Below are 26181 nucleotides of genomic sequence, written 5' to 3'. Positions count from 1 at the left end.
AGGTCGGAAAGCGAGGAACAGCTAACCGTCCCCCTCTCCCGGAACTTGGTACGGTCCGACCCGCCCCTTTCGCGCGGCTCTTACGTAATTCCGCTTCCGGCGCCTGGCGCAGTTCCGCCATGGCCTCCACGGAAGGGAGTCGGGCGCTCCCCGGATCTCGGCACGAGCAGGCGGGACGCGGGAGGCGACAGGACAAGTATTCCGTGCTCCTGCCGACCTACAACGAGCGTGAGAACCTGCCGCTCGTTGTGTGGCTGCTGGTGAAAAGCTTCTCCGAGAGGTAGCGCGTCCGGCCGGCCTCCTGCGGAATGAGATGAGCTGGCTTCCCCCGCCCGGGTGTCGGCCTTGGCCGCGCGAGGCGGCCCTGCCCAGCCTTCGGGTTCCCGCAGGAGGCCTTGGGGAGGAGGCCGAGATGATGGGGGCCGTGCGAGGAGAGCCGCGGCGGGGGCTCCTCGCGCTCGCAGGCCTGCCGCTGGGCTTGGGGGAGACACCCGCCTGTCTTTGTGATAAGCCACCCCCCTTTCCCTCCGCCTCCCGCTTTTTTTTTTTTTTTTTTCTTAGAAGGGTCTGGGGGCGAGGCTGAGAGCCTCCCTGGGCGGGCCGCACCTGCGGATGGAGCCGGGCGCCCCGTGCCGCTTATGTAAGCGTTCGGGCGGCGGCGGGTCGGAGCCCCCGCTGGGCACGGGCGCCTTTCTGGAGAGAAGGGGCCGCAGAGGGTCCTCCCGGCACCCTGCCGGACGCTGGTCGTGGTTGTCGGCAGCTGCAGGACCTCGGAGTTGGAATTGGGAAGTGTTACGCAATTTTTTTTTTTTTTCCCAAGACCTGAGATCTCGTTACGAAGTAACTTGCTCTGCGGTCACAGGAGCGATTCGTGCTGTGGATGCCTTTGAAGGTGGTTCTTTCTATGAACACACAAACACAGCGAGTCGTTTTGGATGGTGGGCAATTTTCCCTACGGCTGTTACCGTGCGTCTAACCGGATCCTTAGAAACAGCTTCACTTCCGTGGCCCCTCTGTGTTTTTTTTTTTTTTTTTTAAAGCTGTCCTTTTTCCTATTTAGTTTATCTTTTTATTTTGAATTCTGCAAGCCCTTTCCAAATTAGAGAAATTAGTCATCGCGTAGCCAGTCTTGGTTCGGGTTTGTATTCTGATTGTTTTGTTTTTTTCTGTGAGGTTTTTCTGCTCATGGTTTCCGGGTGCATTTTTTTGAGAAGTCAGAATCAGGTTCAGTAAGGGAAGCAGACAGCTGGGACCTCAGCTGCAGCCCAGCCTGGGGCTTCAGCGGTCGCCGGCTGCTGCCTTCGAAGTGGGGTGGGAGACGCGCTCTGCCGGAACCCTTGGCGTGACCAAACTGAGTGCGGTGGGAGGCTGAAGTCACTGTTTTTCACTCTGGGAGAACAGACTGGGGTCGCGGAGACTGGCTCGGGAGCCTCCGTGGAGTGCTGGCAGGTGGATGCCTTGTGTGCGTCTCCTGGAGCAGTTCAAGAGGAAACAGCGTTGGGCTGGGGGGTTTGGCTCTGCCCCTGGGACAGCTGGGGAGACAGGATGGAGATCATGTTTATCCGTGTAGTGTGTGTAGTATGTGTGCCCACGTGTTGGCTGGCTTGTTTTCGTAATGCAAAGTAACATGTTAGTTCCCAAGCAGGGGTGTCTTTCATAACTCTGGTGTGGGAAGATGAGCGCAACAGCGATTTGAAGTGTTTGGTTTAGAAGGTTATTGCTGTTCTAAACTGGGTTTTCTTATTGGTGAAATTCAGTCAGATTTATTACTGATTATTAATCTCAGGATTAAATTGAAAAAGAGTGATAATCAGCTACGGAGTTTGACTCGAGTTACTGTTTAAAGTACTTTTTGAAGTTTTTAGAAGAGGTTTATTTATTTGAAAAATAGCCGGGGGGGGGGGGGGGCGCAGATTGTCCATCCACTGGTTCACTCCTCACATGGCCAGGCGGGAGCCAGGAGCTCCATCTGGATCTCCCACGTGTGTGACGGTCCCCAGCACTTTGCCATCTTCTGCTGCTTTCACAGGCACATTAGCAGGGAGCTGGATTGAAAGTAGAGCAGCTACTGGGGGTTGGCGCCCTGGCTCTCTAGGTTAATCCTCTGCCTGTGGCACCAGCATCCCATATGGGTGCCGCGTTCTAGTCCCAGTTGCTTCTCTTCCAGTCCAGCTCTCTGCTGTGGCCCGGGAGGGCAGTGAAGGATGGCTCAAGTGCTTGGGCGCCTGCATCCGCATGGGAGACCAGGAAAAGGCACCTGGCTCCTGGTTTTGGATTGGCATAGCTCCTGCTGCAGCGGCCCTTTGGTGAGTGAACCAACGGAAGGAAGACCTTTCTTTTTGTCCCTCTCACTGTCTAACTCTGCCTGTCAGAAAGAAAGTCGAGCAGCCGGGATTCAAAAACCGATCAGGGATGCCCGTATTGCAGGCAGCGGTATAATCCACGGTGCCACACGCCGGCTCTGAGATGTTTTATATAACTAGCATTTGGAGTTAAGGTTAGGAATTAGATTTCTAAAGTAGGCACATGAAGATTTGAGTGAAATTTGGGAGTGTACACCCACACACATATTCTTCTCCTTTTTTTTAACCTAAAAGGTATGTTTTCTGTGTGAGGGCTCTAATATCTTAGGACTTTATGGTAGCTTTTTTTTTGTTAGCAATGTATTAGGTTTGGAGGTAAAGCACAACATTTTGCTGTTTGCCTTAGTGACTCATGATGGTAGATCTTCACTGGTGCTGGTGAAGAGTTCGTGATTTTAAAAATTGTCTTTAAACGTGCTAACATCATCTCTGAGTATGAATACACATTTTTTTTTTTTTGCAGTGGAATCAACTATGAAATTATAATCATAGATGATGGAAGCCCAGATGGAACAAGAGATGTGGCTGAACAGCTGGAGAAGATCTACGGGTCAGACAGAATTGTGAGTGAAATATTTTTCTGTCGTATGAGTTCTGTTTATGTTGTGGGGAAATGAGATGTGAATAGTGCTTAACTTGAACCTGCTTGCCTAGAGACTGCAAATTGAAAGAGCAGCTTGCGCTCTTGAGTCCAGTACGTTCTCATTGTGCTTGAAATAGAGACTCTGGTGTATAGAGTCAGTGGCGATTTCACAGCAGAAGGAGGAGTATTTGGATGAAGTTTATCTTTTTTCTTTAAGATTTTATTTATTTATTTATTTGAGGGGTGGAGTTACAGACTGAGAGGCAGAGACAGAGAGAAAGGTCTTCCTTCTGCTGGTTCACTCACCAAATGGCTGCTACAGCCGGAGCTGCGCTGATCCGAAGCCAGGAGCCAGATGCTTCTCCCGGTCTCCCATGCTGATGCAGGCGCCCAAGCACTTGGGCCATCCTCCACTGCCTTCCCGGGCCACAGCAGAGAGCTGGACTGGAAGAGGGGCAGCCGGGACTAGAACCGGCACCCTTATGGGATGGCAGCGCTGCAGGCGGAGAATTAACCTGTGCCACAGCGTCAGCCCCATTTTATTTTGTTTTTTTTTTTTAATTTTATTTATTTGAGATGTGGAGTTACAATTTTATATATTTATTAATAAATAAATAAATTTTATTTGAGAGGGAGAGACAGAGAGAAAGGTCTTCTATTTGCTAGTTGGCTCCCCAGATGGCTGCAGCAGCTGGAGCTGGGCTGATCTGGAGCCAGGAGCCAGGAGCCAGGAGCTTCCTCCGGGTCTCCCACACAGGTGCAGGGGCCCAAGCACTTTGGCCGTCTTCCACTGCTTTCCCAGGCCATAGCAGGGAGCTGAATTGAAAGAAGAGCAGCCGGGACTAGAACTGGAACCCATATGGGATGCTGGCACTGCAGGCAGAGGATTAACCTGTCACAGCGCCGGCCCCTAGAGTTTATTTCGTAGTGGCTTCATAAATTTTGTTTTTGATCGTTGTCCTGGATTTGTATGTGTTTGGGTATACTTCTGGTGTCCCCTTTGGGTAATTCTTGGGCCAAAAGCCTGCAGTTAAAAGTGCAGATTTAGAGAGCACATGTAGGCATTGGGGCTTTTTTCTGTAATTTACATTGGTAATTTATCGTGGGTCAGAGTTTCTCCGACTTGACACTATTGACGTTTGGGATCAGGTAATTCTTTGCTGTGGGATGCTTAGCAGTACCTGGATTCCACCCACCAAAGATGACAACCAAAGATGTGTTCGGGGGCAGCATTTCATTTCCCCCAGTAGAGAGCCATTGGTGTAAACAGAGAAGTATGTTGAAGCCCCTTTAGTGATGGTTCAATTTCAAGAAATGGTAATCAGTCATAAACGGTCACCAGTTCCAGATATTCTTGAACCTAATATAGAAACAGTAGTTTAGCCAACTGCTTACTTAGAAGTGAGTGTCAGGGGGCCAGCACTGTGGCGTGGTAGGTGAGGCCACCGCCTGCAATGCTGGCATCGCATATGGGTGCCGGTTCTGGTCCCTGCTGGGCCACTTCCGGTCCAGCTCTCTGCTGTGGCCTGGAGGGGGCAATGGAGGATGGCCCAAGCCCTTGCCCCCTGCGCCCACCTGGGAGACCCAGAGGGGGCTCCTGACTTCAGATCAGCATAGCTCTGGCCGTTGCTGCCAGCTGGGGAGTGAGCCAGCAGATGGAGGACCTCTTTCATTCTCTCTGCCTCTCCTCTCTCTGTGTGGCTCTGACTTTCATGTGAATGGATAAATCTTTAAAAAAAAAAAAAAGTGAGTGTCAGCTGTAGGTCTTGGTTGGTTGGAAGACTTTGAGGGAAATGTGCTACTTCTGTGTTTATGCTGAGTCTGTCCAGTGCCGTAGGTTTGTTTCAGGTGTCTCACAAATGAGTAGATCACAGTCGGTCACATCTCAAGTTCTCTCTGAAAACCTCCCAGTATACAGGGATACAGAAAGAGGTAAAAAGTTGACAATTTTCAGTCATTTAGCAGAGATTTCCAGTGATACTAAGTTCATATTTTGGTCAAAAGTTCCCCAGTTTTTCTTCGAGAATCGCTGGGCCACAGGCCCTGATTGACATTTCTGTGTATAAAATACTCTGACTTTTGTGTTTACCTTTGACCTGGGCACATAGACCGTGTCAGTACTTGAATACGTCTGTCAGCATCTCAGCCATGGGGTGTGATCATTACTTTTAGGGAATCTCACCAAGTCGGTCTTCCACATTCTAAAACTAGGTTGTCGTCCTCAGAGAGTTCCATTTTTCCTGTCAAGCCAGTAAAATTCAAAATACTGAGAAAACAGTCATTCTTAATTTTTTGTGGTGCCCAGTAAGATTCTCTCTGAGAGAATAGTCAACACAGAAGCTCGTCAGCTGCCTTCCCAACTGGCGAAAAGAACAGGGCCGTGTGCTTTCAGGTGAGGCAGCGGGCAGCAGGCTCAGGCACTTTGCAGGTGTCCCTGGCTGGCTGGGAAAGAGCGGCAGTGAGCTCACACCACTGAACTCCCGAGTGGGCACAGAGCAGGCAGGACGCCGGGGGGCACTTCCGCCTTGCCATGTGGGCGGCTCCTGTTAGGTTTGCTTCATGTAGTTTGTTTCATCTTCCAACTTGAGATAAAGTCACTGGTATTTTGTCATTTCCTCCAGATTCACTAGGTATAGTCGGTAAACAAAATCGTGTGTATTTGTAGTGTACAGTGTGAAGTGGTTACCACGGCAGGTTAATGAACTCATTCATCACTCTGTTTACTTAGCCTTCTATGTGACACAGCGTGTCCGAAGCAGGTGAGGGCACTTGAGATCTGTACTCTTTGAGGATTCCAGGTATACAAGGTAACGTTAATAACTACCATAGTAGTAGATCCTCAGAACTACTAGTTCATCATTATTTTGTAACTTAGTGTTTTTAAAACCTGTTCTGGGCTGGCGCCGCAGCTCACTAGGCTAATCCTCCATCTGCGGCGCCAACACCTTGGGTTCTAGTCCCGGTCGGGGCTTTGGATTCTGTCACAATTGCTCCTCTTCCAGTCCAGCTCTCTGGGAAGGCAGTGGAAGATGGCCCAAGTGCTTGGGCGCCTGCACCCGCATGGGAAACCAGGAGAAGCACCTGGCTCCTGGCTTCGAATCGGCGCAGCGCACCAGCCGTAGCAGCCATTTAGGGGGTGAACCAACGGAAGGAAGACCTTCCTCTCTGTCTCTCTCTCTCACTGTCTAACTCTGCCTGTCAAAAAAAAAAACTGTTCTGATAATAAGATGTAATACATGTTCATATTTTTTTGACAGGCTGAGTGGATAGAGAGAGAGACAGAGAAAGGTCTTCCTTTTTGCCATTGGTTCACCCTCCAATGGCCGCTGTGGCCGGCGCATCGTGCTGATCCGAAGGCAGGAGCCAGGTGCTTCTCCTGGTCTCCCATGCGGGTGCAGGGCCCAAGCACTTGGGCCATCCTCCACTGCCTTCCCCGGCCACAGCAGAGAGCTGTCCTGGAAGAGGGGCAACCGGGATAGAATCCGGTGCCCCAACTGGGACTAGAACCCAGTGTGCCGGCGCCACAAGTCTGAGGATTAGCCTGTTAAGCCACGGCGCCGGCCGCATGTTCATATTTTTAAAACATCAGACATGACTATAAATTTGAGAAATTTGATTCCTTAAAATATTAAGCCCAGAGCCAGCATTGTGTTGTAGTGAATAAGGCTGCGGCCTGTTCATGTCCTGGCTGCTCCACTTCAATCCAGCTCCTTCCTAATGACCTGGGAAAAGCAGTGGAAGATGGCCCCAGTGTTTGGGCCCCTGCACCCACGTGGGAAACCCAGATGAAGCTCCTGGCTTTGGCCTGGCCCAGCACTGGGTGTTGCAGCCATCTGGGGAATGAACCAGTGACTGAAAGATCTGTCTCTCTTTCTCTTTCTCTCTCTCTCTCCCTCTCTCCCTGTCTTTCTCCCTCTCTCTTTCTCTCTTTCTGACCCTGACTTTCATCATAAATAAATCTTTTTTTAAAAAATTAAACCTAACTATCCCAAAATATTAAAATATACTGTCTTTAACAGTATCAATACCCCAGCCAAACAGTTAATTAGTGAAATAAGAACTGCAGATGGCATGTAAACATGAAAAAAATAAACTGAGCCTCACTGATGAGAGAAGCGTTTCAGAATAGGAGGGGAGTATAATTAGCCTTACAACTTGTTTTGACTTTTTAATTTTTTGAGGGGTAAGACAGAGAGCCCCTATTTGCTTGTTCACTCCCAAGATGCCTGCCGTAGCCTGGGCTGGGTTGCGACCAAAGAAGGCAGCCAGGAACTTAGTCCAGGCCTTCGTGTGGGTGGCAGGAACCTAACTTGTACCATCGCTGTTGCTTCCCAGGGTCTGGATTAGCAGGAAGGTGGAATCAGGAGCTGGAGCCCCAAGTATCAACCCAGTGCTCTGCTCTGGGGCATGGGCATCCTGATCAATGTCTTTAACCTTTGGGCTGGCCCCTACTTTAATTTTGTTCCTTCCTTTTAACTTTGTGTTTTTGGAAGTATGGCAAAACTCAAATTCTGTTGATCTTAATATAAATTGCTAATTGTTTTTCTGAAGGATCACCTGGCAATTTAACTTTCAAAAATATTTATACCTTTGTTATAGTAAACATCAAGCAGATTAAAAACTTGGCACGTGTAGTACGTTTTTAAGTATAGTCACATAACTTGAAATATTTTCTGCTCATCTTTTTTGAATACTTTCAGTGATAAACGTTTTTACGGGAGTCTTGTCAGACTGTAGTGTTTGAAGTATTTCATACGCAGCTGTGCCAGAATGCTTGAAGGGGTGTGTGCTCAGAGCTCCTGCTAGCGCTGTACCTGAACCCCCTGCCTGTTCCTCATGTCCGCCCTACGAGGGGAGGCTCTGCTCTGCCCCCTTGCCTGCCCTCGCTCACACTGCAGATGAGCGATGAAGCCGGATTCCAGCGAGGCAGTGCGGCTGCACCTGCTGTGCCATCTGCCTCCCCAGGAAGCGGACAGCAGATCCAGGCCAGGAGGAGAGGCTTGGGGAGTGTGGGACAGTAAAAATTACGCACACTAAGCAGAATCAATTGGAAATTACTACAATGTAAATTTCATCATCTGTACCCCAGTTCCTTCCCCAGGGGCGGTCTGGCCTGACAGTTCAGTGAGCATTTTTCTGCATATATGTGTACCATTTGTACGCTATGTTGTATGTGTGCATTTGCAGGATATCTTTTTTTTTTTTAAGACTTATTTACAGGGCTGGCACTATGGCATAGCAGGTAAAGCTGCCGCATACAGTGCCAGCATCCCATATGGGCACCTGTTCGAGTCCCTGCTGCTCCACTTCTGATCCAGCTCTCTGCCACGGCCTGGGAAAGCAATAGAAGATGGCCCAAGGCCTTGAGTCCTGCACCTGCATGGGAGACCCGGAAGAAGCTCCTGGCTTTGGATTGGTGTAGCTCCGGCCGTTGCAGCCAACTGGGTGTGAACCAGCGTATGGAAGACCTCTCTCTGCCTCTTTCTCTCTCTGTGTAACTCTTTCAGATAAATAAGTAAATCTTTAAAAAAAGAAAAAAGACCTATTTATTTGTTTGAAAGGTGGAGTTCCAGAGAGAAATCTCCCACCCGCTGGTTCACTCTGCAGTGGCTGCAATGTCAGAGACCGGGCCAGGCTGACGCCTGGGCCTGCCACATGGATTGCATTCCTGTGCTTTCTCAGGCACATTGTGCGGGAGCTGGATCGACTGTGGAGGAGCTGGGACTCAGACCAGCACTCATGGGATGCCGGCATCACGGGCAGCGGCTTGACCTGCTGTGCCACAATGCCACTCATGTTTTTGCCTTTAACTGGCAGTTTTCCTGTGTCATTTTAATTCTATCTTGGAGATCTTTTTCACCAGATCACTTTATTTCTTGTAACTGTTCTGTAGTATTATATGAAACATTGTTTAATACTTTATGTAACTGTTGAACATTCTGAAAAATAGGAGTAATAAAGTAATCTTTTAAAAATTTTTTCTAGCTGAAACAGTTAAAGTAGATATCAGATGAACATTAAAAATTTTATTTTTCAGGGCAGATATCAGATGGGGTTAGTATTTTGTCAGTAATTGAGAGACAAAGGTTTTATCATCTGCTGGAACATTCCCCAAAACGCCTATGACAGCCAGCTGGTGCTGGTGCTGGTGCTGGTGCTGGACCAGGCTGAAGCTGGGAGCCAGGAACCCAAATTAGTTTTCCCACGTGGGTATCAGAGATCCAACCACTTGAGCCATCACCTGCTGCCTCCCTAGGTTACAGGAGCAGAGCCAGGAGTCAAATGCTCACACTCCAGTGTGGAATATGGGTGTCCAAGCCATGTCAACCACTAGGCCAAATGCCTGTCCCTGACGCAGCTTGTTGTCTTTCTGTCATTATGAATCTGACTGAATGTCTTGCTCTCTGTAAGTTCTTATCAGAAAGGAATATATTTTATCTGTTACTGTTCCTTCCCAAGACCTGCAGCAGGCTGCATGAAGTTCAGAATTTTTTTTTTTTTTTTTTTTTTTTTTTTTTTTTTTGACAGGCAGAGTAGACAGAGAGAGAGACAGAGAGAAAGGTCTTCCTTTTGCCGTTGGTTCATCCTCCAGTGGCCGCCGCGGCTGGCGCACTGCGGCCGGCGCACCGCGCTGATCCGATGGCAGGTCCAGGTGCTTCTCCTGGTCTCTCATGGGGTGCAGGGCCCAAGCACTTGGGCCATCCTCCACTGCACTCCCTGGCAACAGCAGAGAGCTGGCCTGGAAGAGGGGCAACCAGGACAGGATCGGTGCCCCGACCGGGACTAGAACCCGGTGTGCCGGCGCCGCAAGGCGGAGGATTAGCCTGTTGAGCCACGGTGCCGGCCAGAATTTTTTTTAATTTAATCCATCCTGCTTGCATTAAACCGAAGGTACTTTGTTGAGGAACTGCGATCTGGGGCAGCCTGATGCCCACTGGGAAATGCGGAAGTGGGCAAGACATGGTCACTGGTGAGTCTGCCAAGCCCCACACCTCAGCAGCTTAGACCAGAGTCAAACATTTGGCAAACTTTTGAAGTTTTCAACCTAAAGGAAAAAAGCTGAACATTGCAGTAGGGATCCAAATTTGAAGCAAAAAGGTTAGAAACCTTTTTGTTAGCCTTGTAATGTCATCGGATCACATGAATTTGTTCAAGTGTAAAATCAAGGGGCTGTCTCTGTCAGTTAAGCCACCACCCACAACACCAGCATCCTATATTGGTGCTGATTGTCCTGATCCAGCTCCCTGATAATGTGCCTGGGAAAGAAGCAGAGGCTAGCCCAAGTGCTTGAGCCCCTATACCCATGTGGGAGACCTGGATGAAGCTCCTGGCTTCAGCCTGGCTGTTGTGGCTATTTGGGGAGTGACCCAGTAGACAAGATCTCTCTCTCTAAAACTCTGCTGTTCAAGTCAATAAATATTATTTTTGAAAGTCTGAAATCAAAGTTGATGGAGGAAGAGTGATATCAGCATTTAAAATCACAAAGGGAATTGAGAAAACAAACATGGTATCAGATATTCTGAGAAAGTGAAGAATAATGGGTTAAAAGACTCAGTTTCTTTAGGAAGAATTGTAAATATTGTTTAAAAAAAAACAAATCAGCTGACAGATGTGAAGACATATTGTTTAAAATGGTGGATGGTGGTGTTGGCGCTGTGGCCTACAGTGCCAGAATCCCATATGGGCGCTGGTTCAAGACCTGACTGCTCCAGTTCATAGCTCTCTGCTGTGGCCTGGGAAAGCAGTAGAAGATGGCCCAAGTGCTTGAACCCCTGCACCCACGTGGGAGACCTGGAAGAAGCTGCTGGCTTTGGATTGGCCCAGCTCTGGCCATTGCAGCCATTTGGAGAGTGAACCAGCGGGTGGATGATCTTTCTGTCTCTCTGCCTCTGCTACTCTGCCTTTCAAATAAATAAATCTTTTTTTAAAAAAAACGGTGGATAGCACCAAAAAATATGTTTAAAATTTTGCCTGTAGGGTTGGAGTTATAGAATGTCACTTTTCCTTAAAACTAATGGTTTAGGCTGGCGCTGCGGCTCATTAGGCTAATCTTCCGCTTGTGGCACCAGCACACCGGGTTCTAGTCCCAGTCTGGGCACCAGATCCTGTCCCGGTTGCTCCTCTTCCAGGCCAGCTCTCTGCTATGGCCCAGGAGTGCAGCGGAGGATGGCCCAAGTGCTTGGGCCCTGCACCCCATGGGAGACCAGGAGAAGCACCTGGCTCCTGGCTTCAGATCAGCGCGGTGTGCCAGCCGCAGCGGCCATTGGGGGTGAACCAACAGAAAAGGATGACCTTTCTCTCTCTCTCTCTCTCTCTCACTCTCTCACTGTCCACTCTGCCTGTCCAAAAAAAAAAACCAAAACAAAAAACTGACGGTTTGGTACCAGATGCTTTTTTTTTTTAACTTGGGCAAAACATGTGACACACACCGGTGCCTTGAGGCCTGCTGTATGCAGGTAAATTTGTTAAAAGAAGTATGCGCTTATGTGAATGAAATACAATTAAAAATAGCTGGGTTTTTCTTTAGTGGTGTTAAAACTTTACCATTTCTTATTCCTGCAGCTTCTGAGACCTCGAGAGAAGAAGTTGGGGCTAGGTAAGGAGAGCTCCCGACCCCTCCCTCATACCTGTTAAGATTATCCAGTGTGAATTCTCCCGTTTGGGAACAGGGCCAAAATGCAGTAACCTCCTGTGAGGGTTCGTAATGATCTGTATGAAGTTCCAGTGGTTTAGCTTGGGTTGCTGTCAGCCAGGGCCCACTGGGGAAAACCAGAACTCCTTGGAGTCTGTGGGTGCAGGGGATGTAATGGGGGGCTCTGACCAGGTGAAGGAACGGCTGAGAAGCCAGAGGGAACGGTGCAGCTGAGCTTACTGAGTGTCCGAGGTCACCAGCACTCCTGGGGGCGGGACTGCACGGGGAGGACATGGTGTTTTTAGGGCCTGGGAACCCAGGCCACCTGTAGGGAGCTCTCAAATTGTAGATGGGCTGTAGTTGGCAGGAGCTGGAGCCGTGGAGGAAGAGGCAGAGAAGGGAGGCCACTAGGTGTTTCCCTCTCCGCCTGTACCTCCCAGAGCTGTGGAGGCCCGGGACGTGTAATACCCTGTGTTCAGCACAGCGTAGGGAAGGGCCAGAGGGTGGGTGTGAGGGCAATGCATTGCCTTAGCTGCAAACCTTGCAATATCTTTTAACTTACAGGTGCAGAAAGTTATTTTTTTAAAAAAAAAAAGATTTATTTGTTTGAAAGAGTTACACAGAGAGAGAGTGGGAGTGCACATGTGCGTGCTAGAGCTTCCATCTGATGGTTCACTCCCAAATTGACCACTACAGCCAGAGCTGCACCAATCAGGAGCCAGGAGTTTCTTCCAGGTCTCCCACGCGGGTGCAGAGGCCCAAGGCGTTGGGCCGTATTCTGCTTTCCCAGGCCATAGCAGAGAGCTGGATCAGAAGTGGAGCAGCCGGGACTTGAACCAGCACTCACATGGGATGCTGGCACTGCAGGCCAGGGCGTTAACCTGCTGTGCCACAGCTCTGACCTCTGGGTTGGTGTGCTTCTAATGGAAGATTTGGGAGTATAGAGAAAGCTCTGCAGAATTGAAACCTGCTCTCCTGGAGGTCATCAAATATTCGGGGTATCTGAATCCAGGAAGTTCTTTGGCATTGAAATTACCTGAAAATTGCCATGAAAGCTGGCAAGAGTTTCTGCTCAGTGACACAGGAACCATGGGTAGTTGATTCAAAGTGCTCAGAAGCGCTCCGCGTTGCCGGTAAAAATACGTGTGATGGTTTGAGGCTTGGAAATGCAGGAAGCCTAGGTCTTGCTCCTGTCAAGTCCTTGAGTGAGGGACTTTTAGGCATGAAGGTAACTGAGTAATTGCTAGCTACATCTTTGACCTCAAATACTGCAGCAAGGACCTAGTGTACCATGCTTACTGAATAAAGATACTCTGTGGACTGTTTTTGTAAATATGGATTTGGAGTCTTGGGAAGAACAGAAGCAGAGACACTTGTTGGGTGGGTAAGCCAGGAATCAGAAAGCAGTGCCTGGGGGCCGGTGCCATGGCTCACTTGGTTAATCCTCCACCTGCGGTGCCGGCATCCCATATGGGCACCTGGTTCTAGTCCCGGTTTCTCTTCTTCCAGTCCAGCTCTCTGCTGTGGCCTTGGAGGGCAGTGGAAGATGGCCCAAGTGCTTGGGCCCCTGCACCCCCATGGGAGACCAGGAAGAGGCACCTGACTCCTGACTTTGGATTGGCATAGCTCTGGCCGTAGCGGCCATTTAGGGGGTGAACCAACGGAAGGAAGAGCTTTTTCTTTGTCTCTCTCTCACACTGCTAACTCTTGTCAAATTAAAAAAAAAAGAAAAAAGAAAGTAGTGTCTCAGATGAAAGTGTAGATGAGAGCAGGGATTGACTGGTTTGAATCTAAGCTTAATAGGACTTAATTATAGTTTAGAAATCGTTGGTAAAGGCCAGAAAACAAAAGATCATCCCTAGACATATGGGGAGAGGGATCGGTGATTAGTGCCATTTCCTAAGTGGCCTGTTGCAGAGTAGGCGGTTGGGGGGGTGATTTTGGGATGTTGTGTTTGGAGTTTGAATCTAGCAGTGGAGTGAACAAGTGGGAAGCTGACAGTAGAATATAGGGATCTCTCAGAAGAGCACTGGCCTCTGCTGTGTTGTGGGTGGGCACGGGAAAACCACCAACAAAAACAGGTGTTTTAAACCATCAGTGTGCAATCATTTTATAGAATGTAAGATTCTTGTATCATCTCTATGCTAAACTGAAATATAGGTAAGATCTTTTAAAATATTTTTTAAAAGATTTGTTTACTCACTTGAAAGGCAGAGTTATAGAGAAGGTAAAACAGAGAAAGAGAAGGAGACCATCTGCTGGTTCTTCTCCAGATGGCTGTTAACAGCGGAGGCTGGGCCAGCCCAAAGCCAGAAGCCTGGAACTCCACCCAGGTTTCCCACACTGGGTGGCAAGAGCCCAGACACTTTGACCATCTTCCACTGCTTTCCCAGGTGTGTTAGTGGGGAACTGCATTGGAAGTAGAGCAGCGGGGTCTGGAACTGGTGCGCATATGGGATGCCCGCATTACAGGTGGCGGCTTGACCCACTGTGCCACATTGCTGCCCCCTGATCCTTTTCTCTTAAGTTGGCTTCTGAGTGGGAAGTGGGATTCGAGCTGCTTTCTTGACCATGTTCATTATACACATTTACTGCATCCTGCTACTAACAGTTCCCAGTTTAGAGGACTGATGTTTGCTTTTCAAGTGTGGAGCAGTTCCTTCCCTGTTTTGATGTGTTCCAAAGCATTTCTGGTGATTCTCTTTTATGGATATAAATACTTTGATTTTTAGGAACTGCATACATTCATGGAATGAAACATGCTACAGGGAACTACATCATCATAATGGATGCTGATCTGTCACACCACGTGAGTGATAGATTTAGTTAATGGCTCTTTGTGATGGTCTTAGCCCATTTTACTGACTTACTATTTATTCTTTCTAAATTTCAGCCAAAATTTATTCCTGAATTCATTAGGTAGGTACTGTTTCTAACATTGGAGAGAATTATGATTGAAACTGTTAATCTTATGTTGATTTTGGCTTGTTAGATTAAAATTGCACATGCTATTTTAAGTTTTATATCAAAAATACGTAGATTTGAACCTAATTAAAATGTAGATCTGACACTGTAATGATATATATATATTTATATTTATCTTAAAGATTTATTTTTATTTATTTGAAAGAGTTACTCAGAGACAGGAGAGGCAGAGAGAGAGAGGTCTTCCATTTGCTGGTTCACTCCCCAGATGGCCACAACAGCCAGAACTGAGCTGAAACCAGGAGCCAGGAGCTTCTTCTGGGTCTCCCACACAGATGCAGGGGCCCAAGCACTTGGGCCAACTTCCACTGCTTTCCCAGGTCACAGCAAAGAGCTGGATCGGAAGTGGAGCAGCTGGAACTTGAGCAGGCACCATAAGGGATGCTGGCACTGCAGGTGGCGACTTTACCCACTATGCCACAGCGCCAGCCCCACTGATTGTTTTATGACCCATTCATTTACCAAAATTAGGAACCTCTGGGTCCACTGTTGTGTAGCAGATTAAGCCACCACCTACAATGCTGGCATCCTATGTGGGTACCAGTGTGAGCCCTAGCTACTCCAATTCTGATCCAGCTCCCTGCGAATGTGTCTTGGGAAAGCAGTTGAGGATAGCTCAAGTACTGGAGCCCCTGCACCCACAAGGGAGGTCCTGATGAAGCTCCTGGCTCGGGCTTTGGATTGGCCATTGTGACTATTTGGGGAGTGAACCAGCAGATGGAAGATCTCTGTAAATCAATCTTTCAAAAAAACACAAACAACCCCTTTTAGTAGTACCATCAATGGAATGCTAAACATGAACACACCCTAAAATAAATAAATAAACAAAATTGGGGTCGGCGCTGTGGCACAGCGGGTTAATGCCCTGGCCTGCAGTGCTGGCATCCCATATGGGCATCAGTTCAAGACCCAGCTGCTGCACTTCCAATCCAGCTCTCTGCTATGGACTGGGAAAGCAGTAGACGATGGCCCAAGTCCTTGGGCCCTGCACCCACGTGGGAGACCTGGAAGAGGCTCCTGGCTTCAGATTGGCGCAGTTCCAGCTGTTGTGGCCAACTGGGGAGTGAACCATCGGATGGAAGACCTCTCTCTCTCTCTCTCTCTCTGCCTCCTCTCTCTGTGTCACTCTGACTTTCAAATAAATAAATAAATCTTAAAATAAATAAATAAAAACTAAAAACAATAAAATAATACTCAAGTATTGCCAAAGAAAATGTGTATTGCTTTAGCCTTTTTGGAGAGTACCTATTAGAATGCAAAGTGCTTGTTGACTGGCAAATCCAGTATCTTCCACGTTGAGAGTGATAAATATAAGTCTGACTTTTTGTAGCACTATTCGTTGTGGTTGTGTTGGTGGAGACTAGCTTGGGGCCTACCATGGGTACAGCACAGAGGTGTACAAGCCCTTTTTGCAGCTGTTAAAGGGAAAGGAATAGATCTCTGTTGACCTGTGGGGATGCTTTGAAAAGAATAAAAAACAATTCAGGCTTGAAAACCCCACTTCGGAAGACTTTTCAGTAGTTCTGTTTTCTTAGCATTTAGCTTTTTCTCTGCTTCTCTTATAATTTCTGTTGGTTTAGCTTATGAAAATTTCTGTTCAGTGCTCACTAGCTTCTTAAAATGGACAGCTAATTCAGTTTTTCCTACAGGAAACAAAAGGAAGGGAATTTTGATATTGTCTCTGGAACTCGCTACAAAGGAAATGGAGGTGTCTATGGCTGGGATCTGAAAAGAAAAATGATCAGGTGTGTATATTACTGTGATCTCTCCGTTTGTGCAGATGCTAGGAATGCATTCATAATGAGGATGGGGATTAAATCCCCTGTTGCTCTGACATTTGCGGAATCAGATGCAGCTGCCAGTAAAGAGCCCCAGCTCGCTTCTCACCATCAGGTTTCCTATGACTAGTTGTCTTTCATTAGGTGATATTTGGCATAAACCTTTGAACCTAGTTTATGATTTTATTTTCAGAGGGCCAGCGCTGTGCCATAGTGGGTAAAGTCATCGCTGGCATCCCATATGGGTGCTGGTGTGAGTCCCAGCTGCTCCACTTCCAATCCAGCTCCCTGCTAATGCACCTGGGAAAGTAGTGGAAGATGTTGCAAGTGTTTGGGCCCCTGCCACCAATGTGGGAGACTGGGAAGAAGCTCCTGGCTTTGGATCCGCCCAGTTACAGCCACTGTGGCCATTTGGGGAGTGAATCAGGGGATGGGAGATCTCTCTCCCTCTCTTTCTGCCTCTCCCCCTCTCTCTCTGTCTCTAACTGTGCCTTTCAAATGGATAAATAAGTCTTTTTTTTTTTTTTAATTATTTTTTCAGACCTTTAGTTCTGATTTAAGTAAATTATTTATATTTTTGTACTAAGTAGGGTTTCTCCCCACATTTATATTTTTACTGTTTTAATAAGATCAATTCATTATTTCAGCTTTCTGTCGGCAGCCAAAGCAGTGAAGCTTTGGAATCGCATAGATAACTACCCTTTCTCGCTGCCTTTGGCGTCAGCTCTGCCAACAGGTCCACAGTGCTCCACGCACGCCTCTGGTGTGGGGGCTGGCTGTTGGCTGGTGCATTTCTGTTCTTCCTGGACGTGGCCTCTTCAGAAGACCAAACCAGCTCCTTCCGTGGGCCTCTGAGGACACTGTCCAGGGTGCACGACAGAAGCTCCAAAGCCTCTTGACTCCTGGGGTTTAGGGGTCCCTCAGGACTAGCTTTTTGGTCAGAACATCCCTTAATCAAGGGGTGGGGAAAAGGAATTAACTTTTTGATGGGAAGACTCACAAAGAACTTCTGACCATTTTTAATCTGCCTCACCTACTTCCTGGGGTGTTGGGAAGGTGAGGTCAATCCTACCATCAGTATATTTTGTCACCCACTTCATGAATCCTATGATCCTATTAAATTAATCTATTGCTTAACTGTTGAACCTTGGGACAGTCATTTAAAACATTTAAGAGCCTTTATCTTCCCTGAAATGAATGGATTGGTTAAGATGTGGTTTTTAATTCTGCTGAACATTGGAATCATGTAGGAAAAAATTAAGTACCATTGCCCTTGTTCACATCCATGCCCTCTTCTCTGACACACACATTGCTGTTTAAATGAGGATCTGCCAGGGTGTGTCAACAGCATTGGCAGTTCCTGTAGTCCTCCCAGGTAATTCTGTTGTGCAAACAAGTGACTGATCTCTAAGGCCTCTCTGAATTTGGTCATTCATCTGTTAACTTAAAATTAGGGAGTCCCAATCAGAGACAAGTTGCAACTGTATCTAAAAAAGATTAAAAAAATTTTTTTTTTTTTGGAAAGGCAAAGTGAGAGAATCTTCCATTCTCTAGTTCACTCCCCAAATGGCCATGATGGCCAGGCTGGGGTATGCTGAAGCCAGGAACCAGGAATTGCATCCGGGTCTCCCATGTGGGTGACAAAAACTTAGTACTCAGCCATCATCCACAGCTTCCAAGGCACACTAACAGGAAACGGGGTCAGAAGTGGAGTAGCTGGGACAGCCTGCACTTGGATGTGGGATGTAGGCATCCGAGCAGCAGCCTAACCTGCTGCGCCACGTGCCCCCTCCCTTTTACAACCTTTTAATTGTGTGATTCAGTTGTATTAGTTGTTTCTGTTATTAGTTGTTAATGTTTGCATGCCTTCAGGTATAAACTCCAAGTCTCATTGGTATGGTCCAGAACTGGAACAGAACCCATTTTAAAAATGCATTACTTTGAACCGATGCACAAATAGGCACATACCATCTTCTCCTTAAATCCATTTGGGAGGATAAACTGTTTCTGGAATATTTTGACATCTACTGGAAGGGAAGGGGGAAGTGTTTTTGTTAGCCCTCACCCCAGCTCTGTTCCCTAGCCTTGGTCTTTGTGTAAAGATCTTGGCCAAGCAGGCCTGGGCTTTGTTTCCTGGCTACCCCAGGAAGTTCTGAGTCAGAGCCTGCTAGATGGACTGCAGTACCAGGCACTTTCTCCAGGCACTCGACATCTTTTTGAGATGTTAATGAAAGCTGTTAGTCTCCTGCAGTTTGTCACTGACTGAGAGGTTAAAGCAGTTGCCCTCAGGTCATTGTTAGGGACCTAGGATTTCCTTTCCCCAGGATTCATCTGCTGACGCCCTAGTGTTGGTGTTGGTGTTGGGTTTACAGCTCCTGGGAGGTAATTAGATTTAGATGGTGATGTCTAGCGGGTGGGGGTCTCAGGATGGGATTAGTAGTGCCCTCCTGGGTAGAGACTGGAGAGCTTGCAGGTGAGGCCCTGTAAGGCAGGAACCAGGTCTGCCAGTGCCCGTGTTGGATTTCCCAGCCTCCAAAAGCTGTGAGAAATAAGTTTTCCTTGTTGAAACCATCCATGCTGTGGTATTTTGTTAAAGTAGCTGAGCAGACTGAGTCATGGAGTGAGCTTTTGGTCACTCTCCCACTGGCCCACCTTTCTCTTTCTGGAGGCGGGGCAGGGGTCGTGTTCGTAGACCTAGGTGGAAACTCTTTTTGGGCCGGCGCCACAGCTCAATAGGCTAATCCTCCGCCTGCGGCACCGGCACACCTGGTTCTAGTCCCGGTCGGCACGCCAGATTCTGTCCTGGTTGCCCCTCTTCCAGTCCAGCTCTCTGCTGTGGCCCGGGAGTGCTTGGGCCCTGCACCCCATGGGAGACCAGGAGAAGCACCTGGCTCCTGCCTTCAGATCAGCGTGGTGCGCCGGCCGCAGCGGCCATTGGAGGGTGAACCAACGGAAAAAGGAAGACCTTTCTCTCTGTCTCTCACTGTCCACTCTGCCTGTCAAAAAAAACAAAAAGAAACTCTGTTTTTGTGCACACGGGGACCTGAGAAGGAAACTCCTCAGCAACCCCGATGTCTTGCTGCCTGACCAGACGTCCGTAGTTCTGATGACTGTCGATACGAGTTTTAGTATCTGTTTTCCTTTCTAACCTCAAGTTTGGAAGAATGGTTACATTACTAGTCCCTTCTGAATTTCACCATCAAAGAATACAATCCCTAGTTTCTGAAAATTGAGAATCAAATATCCTTCCACTAAATATTTCTCTTTGTTCTAGAGAACTAACACTTTTCTGAAATTAGTTTTGCATTTTTAGCACTCTTGAAAATATTTCTTGTTTAGAAATTGTATTTTATGAAGAAAATTTGGATGTTTTGTTTGGCAGCCGTGGGGCCAATTTTATTACCCAGATTTTGTTGAGACCAGGAGCATCTGATCTAACTGGAAGTTTCAGGTACAGTGAAAATTTCTGTTTATAATTTGCCTGAGTGTCTGTGTTAAAATGCTTAAAGAAACGCTTTTTATTTCTACTCTGTTTTTGTTCTGGAACGCTAAAAAGACTGAAGCTACTAATGGAATATAAATATCTTAAAAAGAAATGCTGTACTTTTTCTTTAAGAAAGCAGAAAGCATAACTTGGATGAATATGCTTGCTAACACGAGTGTTAAGGCTCAAGTTTACTTTACTCCATGTGCTGACAGTGATGAGGCATCCTGGTATTTCTCTGCCATTTATGTAAACAGTGGCCGCACTGTCCACAAGAATATAAAATCTGTAGTATTTATGTAGAGTTCACTCAGTTACCTTGTTCTCCATGTTTAATTATTTTCCCCCTTGTTTATCTGGACCAAAGGTTTGTGTTTTTAATGTATGAGGGGTGTGTGTGTGTGTGGAGCGAGCAAGCGAGCGAGCAAGGAGCGAATGTGGCACAGTTGCTGTGAACTGCTTTATATCACCATGCTGTGGACTGAAGATTGCTGGGGGCTTTCAGGGAGGGGCCCTGTGAACACATCCCTTCCGATCCAGATTTGCGGCAAAGGAATCCTGTGTGCCCTGCTTAAGCTGTCTTAGTGCTGCGTGGCAACAGTGCAGAGAACGACAGTGCCTGTGGTATCTCTGTGGGCTGCAGTTGTGATTGTGTTGAATGGAGACCCCAACGCAGCAGGGAGGGTGAAAGTACCTCAGAGGAAGAGGGAGGGGAGGACAGGGTGCGTTGTTTGGGTCTGCACAAATGGCAGGGCAGCCAGACACAGATTAAAAATGAATCCTATTAATTGCACAATTTCAAAAATAATTTATTGTCTTCCCATAAAAGTAATGACTTATTAAATACATGCTTTAAAGTTAGCTTGTTATTGGACAGGGTTGCTTGTCATTAAATCCTTAGATTTAGGAATTGGTTGTGTTTTACAAAATAAGAAAAAGACTGAGGAGATACAGTCTGACATAACAGCCATTTAACAGCACAGAATACCTGGGTCCTAATTCTATTTAAGGAATCATTTGCTTCATACTTACGATTTTACTTAGTTTTAAAGATACTGTGGGAGAGCAGAAGAGAGAAAGTTGGCAGTGAGGAGAAATTAATGTCTTGGAATAAGATGACTCTTCAAAGAATTCATAGCCTGTTCCCAATTTTGAAGGCAGTACCAAGATACTGTACCATTACTGTCTTTCCCACCCAAATCCCAATCCTCTCTGCACTTAACATCATTTGGTGTGTTACGTCTTTACTCAGTTTTTAGTTTACTCCAATATACTGCTGGATAAATACTTGTTATTTGAGTAAATATTGCTACTGTTATGTTCTCAACTTTCAATAGTTTTTCCAAATTTCTTAGAATCCTTGCAGAATCTGTGTAGATAAAGGAGTGTGTACATTAAGCTCGCTCAGGTTCTAAAGGCTGTGCTGTTGTCTGATACCCACTCAAAAGCCTCTTGAAAAGGTAGGGTAGCCTTGGAGGAAGCTCAGGGGAAACTGAGTTCAGAGACAACCCTTGGGCTTTGTAGCTCTGAGTGGCCTTACCCTCAAACAGAACAAAGTTATACTAAACCGCTCCTCCTGGTTTTATTTAAAAATTAAATAAATAAATAAATAAATAAATAGTAGAAATTACTGCCTTCCTACCCACTGAGGCTCTAAACAGATTCATCCTAGAGAGACTTAGTCTTCTCCAGGGAGTTTCCTAAGGAAGTGTTGGGAAATAGAACTCGAGCACAGATGTTGATGGGGAATGCCTGTTCCTGAGTTCGGCTTGTCTGTGGCGTACTGTTGCTCCACCGTCATTTGTCAACTTTGCTGTTCGATAGTTAGAACAGTTTCTCCTCTTTCAACTTGAAACATAGTTTAAGGCAATAAAAAAAATGAATGGGAGGTTCTTTATCAGATTCATTTTATCACATTTTAATTTATGATTGTATAACAGGAATATGATTCTCTAAAAGATACTGAGAGTTCTTTTTCAAAATTACTCCAAAATATTTAGGAAATATTTCATGGCCTTGTTCAAGACAAATGTATCGCAGTCATCAGCTGTCTGAACATTTCTGTATTCCAATGGCTAGTGAAAGTTTGAGGCTTTATACATACCAGTGAACCTGTGTTTTTTAAAGTGCAGGATCCATGTACACAAATGAGTGTATTTATATAGGTGTTTACTATTTTCTGGTTTCTTACAGATTATATCGAAAAGAAGTTCTACAGAAGTTAATAGAAAAGTGTGTTTCTAAAGGCTACGTCTTCCAGATGGAGATGATCGTTCGGGCAAGGCAGCTGAATTATACCATTGCTGAGGTATGCAGTTGGCACTAAATAATAGATCATATTCTTCATAAGAGAAAGGAACAGTAAGGTTTAGATTTCTTATTTTAAAAAAAAGTAACCTCCATAACTATGAAGTTAATAGAACCTACAAAGATTTAAGTAGAAGGAACTTTCCTTTCAAATGGAAAGTAGCTGGCACCTCCTGCGCCCTGGTGCTACCTTGTGGTCAGCGTCACGGGCTGAATCTGCCGCCCTCCCTCACGGCAGCCTGGAGTCCTGGGCTGCACCCTGAGGCCACTGCGGCCGTTCCCTGTGAGCAAACCAAAGTGGCCAGCAGCATGGGGCGAGGTGCTGGGGCGTTCCCAGTATTCAGGGCTGGCTAGTGAGCTTTCCGCGAAGACTTCATTCAAGACGGAAACTTAAGAAAACAGCATCCCTGAAATGCTAGTTCTCCGTAGGAGCTGCAGGATTTAACTCACTGCTCAGTCGCAGCAGCGGCTAAGAGGAGGGTCATTTTACAGCTTTAAATTTGTACTTAGTTTGAGAGGCAGGGAAATGGAGACAGAAGGATCTCCTGTCCTCTGGTTCACTTACAACATGCCCAAAACAGCGAGGGCTGGGCCGAGCCGAAGCCTGGGTTTCCCGGGTGGGCGGCAGAGACCTAAGCACCTGAGCGTTTCCTGCTGCTTCCCAGGATGCACATTAGCAGGGAGCTGGAGTCCCAAGAGTTGCTGGGACTCCGGCCTTGGCTCTGGCCCCGGCCGGGGTGTCCTGAGCAGGGCCTTGACAGCTGCACCAGACTCCGCGCACTCTGCTTTACTTGGCAATAGGATAGTTCCCTGAAACCTGCTGCCTCACAGCTGGCCCCGTGTAAAGACCGGAGCTGCAGGGCTCCCAGGTCTCCACTCCTGACCTTACCTGAGAACCCCAGGCCTGCAGGACTCAGCCGTGGTCTGTTGTGTGAGTCACGGCGGCCGTGCAGCTGCTGTGCGTCCTACCTGGTGTTCTGAAGACTGACTGTACTGTTTTCTCAACTAGGTTCCAATATCATTTGTGGATCGTGTTTATGGTGAATCCAAGTTGGGAGGAAATGAAATAGTCTCATTCTTGAAAGGATTATTGACTCTTTTCGCTACTACATAAAAGACAGTTGCTCCTTTGTGCTTACCATGTTCATTTGAATGTAAGCAAGAAAGCAGCCTGATTACTGATGTCTATAAATGTACTCTTAGAGCATGAAGCAGAAGGGAAGGTGAACCATGCAGACACATTTTGTGGAAAAGCTCCATTTTATACTAAAAATTAAACAATTTCAAATTTACTGGTTGAATGGGCAATGTTCTCAACTTTGATTTATGTTTTGCTGCATTAAGACCTATGAATAAATGTATATGGATTTTTTTGCATAAAATATTGACTTCATTAGAGCATATGAACCCAGAATTTCTTACATGAGAAAGTGAAATATTCCGTATAAACTAGATTCGTAGTTCTTTATACCTAGTTTGTACCAGAAGAGATAGGTTAAGAACATTCATGATTTATATGTGGTGGTTTCTGTATGAATTAAAAAATACAGACATCTAGCCTTTCCTTAAAAGAATGTCTCCAGCTTCTTACGGCAGATTAAAGAGGACACTCTGAGCACACTGTTGAGTTGGGTTCTTTCTAGCTGCTGAATGGGGAGTCGTCTGCCAGTGAAGGGTGCAGCGTGTGCACTGGGAGTTGGAAGCAGGGCAGCAGTTAGCTGCACAGTGTTTTTCTTCTCTATTGAGCATAACCTGTATCAACAAGGAAGCGTATTGGTAACAGGCATAAACTTAGCAGTTACAGCAATTTTTAAACATTTTACTGAAAACATTTGTTTTCATGCTATTTCAAGACCTTCCACCGAGCTCCTGTAGCCTTACTAATACGACAGAATCTTCCCAGGAGCTCATGTCTCCTGTCAGTTAAACTGCTGGGTAAGTTGCTCAAGGCCAGGCAAAAATTCCACTTACCAAGCTCCTCTAAGCAGGTATTTAGCCAAAGAAATCGTAGCACAGCTTTGGCTCCTGTAGTGTCTATGAAATGAGTAACGACAATATGCTTACGATCAAGTGGACTTTTCTTTGTAAATAAAAGAAATGTCTCAGCTATTTGTCATATTTAGTGAACAGGAATCCTAGTAACTACATTTTCCTGAAGGCCTCAGTTTTCATTTGTGTTTCTCTCTGACCCTACCAGAAACGAATACTAGACTTACAAATGCTTTGGCGCCATTTTGAACATAAACCCTCTTCGTCTTCATCATTGAACCGGTAATACACATTCCAGTAAGAGCCACCACTGTTGTGTTCCCTTTGGCCCAGAGCTGTTCAGCTGGCCCACCAGGGAGCCTTGGGTAGTTTCTTCATCAATAGCAACTGGAAAATTAATTAGTGCTTGTAAATGTGGTATTGAGTTGTAATAATAGAAGTGTGATATTCTCAAGTGTCTGGGATGTATTTTCTTTACCCTAAACCCAAAGTTAAGTGTTTAGTGTCCAGTATATGGAGCAGAAATGAGACAGCCCCCTGAGACCCTCGGGGTCGCTCTCCCCTCTCCCGCCTCCCTGGACGAGTGACGCCGTCGTCACAGACTCACTGTGGGAGTGGTGAGTGCGGAGTGCGTTCCGGCAGGGAAGCTCTCGCACCATTTGGAAACCATTTAGGAAAGAACCTGGACTATTTAGATGCCTTTTGGTGGTGAATCTGGTGCCTTAACCACTAAAATCATCCTCCGCACTGACATCTGAATCCAGCGTCTCTCTTGCTTCATAAACGCGGCCAAGGATGAAGTCCAGATGTTCTCGTTTGTGTCTGTGTCACGGATAGGTGTGTCAGCAACTCGGGAGCTCCTGTGTTCGTGCGCGCTACCTCTGGCCGGTCCTCCGGAGTCGGCGGTCAGCCTCTCCGGGCCTTGGCGTGGGACGCCTCGCCTCGTTGTCCACTGAATACTGACGTGGCTTCTGCAGATGCACTTTGTCACAGTTCGGGAACTGGTGGCCTGCGGCGTCCGAGCGGACTTGGGCTCCATGTAACCGTTCGTGCCGCTTGCCGTGCAGTTGGCTTCGTCGGGGATGTGCAGTGCGGTGTCACTGTTCCCACTGCAGCTGGAGCAACTGTGCTTCCAGGTCACACTGAACACAGGCGTGGGTCCTCACCACTGGCACTTATTAGAGATGCCTGCGGGAGCGGGAGGCGGCCGGGCAGCGGTGGGCTGGCCCGGAACGGACCGAGTACCCTCCTCGCCGTGCACGGGGTGTCCGGCTCTGGGGGCCCCGTCTGGTCCCCGGGCCAAGGAGGAGAGCCCAGGCCGGCAGCCTGCCCCGTGCACGGAGCGCCCTGCGGGGCTGTGCCCCAGCCACGGCCGAGCCGGGTGTGAAGCACGAGGGCAGGAGGCGTCCCGAGCCGCCCCGCGGCTGCCCCGCGCACCCTCCCGCCAGATGTAGTCCAGGCCCATCTGGGCCCGCGCAGGGATCCCCAGCACGGCCACCTGACTGAGTGCTGGGCGTGCTGCGGCCCGCTGCTGCTGCCTCCGCCGCCGGCGCTGCGGCCAGGGGAAGGCGCCCGCCGAGCACACGGCCCCGGAGCGCACTGCGGCCATTATCCACGGCGCCTCCTAGTGGGTCAATGGCAAATCCTGGTTCTCGCGAGAGCTCCCCCTCAGTGGGGATTATATAATTTACCTTAGGCGAGGGTGGGGGTGCTGGGGGCACCCTCCCCCAGGAAAAGTTAGTTGCAAGCCCGGGTGGGAGCGGGAGGGTCGCCCCTGGGGGACGTGGGGGGGAGGGTCCTGCCTCCCCACCGCCCCCCCCACTTAGCTGGACAATGAGTCCTCTTATGCTAATGAGGCACTTACGTCACTTCCGCTCTTTCTCGGCCGCCATTTTGGCTAGGGCAGGTTCGGGGACTCGCTCCGAGGCGCTTGTATTGTCTGCTGAGGGGAGACGCGGGATCGGCCCCCTCCCCCGCCCGTTGCCGCCGCCGCCTCCGCCGGCCCGGTCTCCCCTCCGCCGCCCGCCGGGATCCATGAGCTGAACTCCCGCCCCCCGGCC

The 26181-nt window shown here is 47.8% G+C and overlaps 2 protein-coding genes across 2 annotated transcripts in view; both read left to right on the top strand.

The window, feature by feature from the left end:
- The first annotated feature begins 112 nt into the window (after positions 1-112).
- DPM1 (dolichyl-phosphate mannosyltransferase subunit 1, catalytic) lies at positions 113-24423 on the top strand. Its single transcript, XM_062204360.1, has 9 exons — positions 113-280; positions 2827-2926; positions 11509-11542; positions 14311-14387; positions 14472-14497; positions 16213-16308; positions 19724-19792; positions 22019-22133; positions 23142-24423. The coding sequence occupies exons 1-9, from the start codon at positions 120-122 to the stop codon at positions 23244-23246; spliced, it is 783 nt and encodes a 260-aa protein (XP_062060344.1). The 5' UTR covers positions 113-119; the 3' UTR covers positions 23247-24423.
- ADNP (activity dependent neuroprotector homeobox) overlaps positions 22045-26181 on the top strand; it is a 36035-nt gene continuing 31898 nt past the window's right edge. Inside the window, exon 1 of the mRNA XM_062204357.1 lies at positions 22045-22133. The gene's annotated coding sequence lies outside the window, so the exon portion shown is untranslated. The remainder of the gene's footprint in view (positions 22134-26181) is intronic.

The sequence above is a fragment of the Lepus europaeus genome, chromosome 10, assembly GCF_033115175.1.
Source record: "Lepus europaeus isolate LE1 chromosome 10, mLepTim1.pri, whole genome shotgun sequence".
Taxonomy (NCBI): Eukaryota; Metazoa; Chordata; class Mammalia; order Lagomorpha; family Leporidae; genus Lepus; species Lepus europaeus.
Note: the sequence above shows the minus strand (reverse complement) of the source record. Positions and strands in the feature narration are given on the sequence as shown.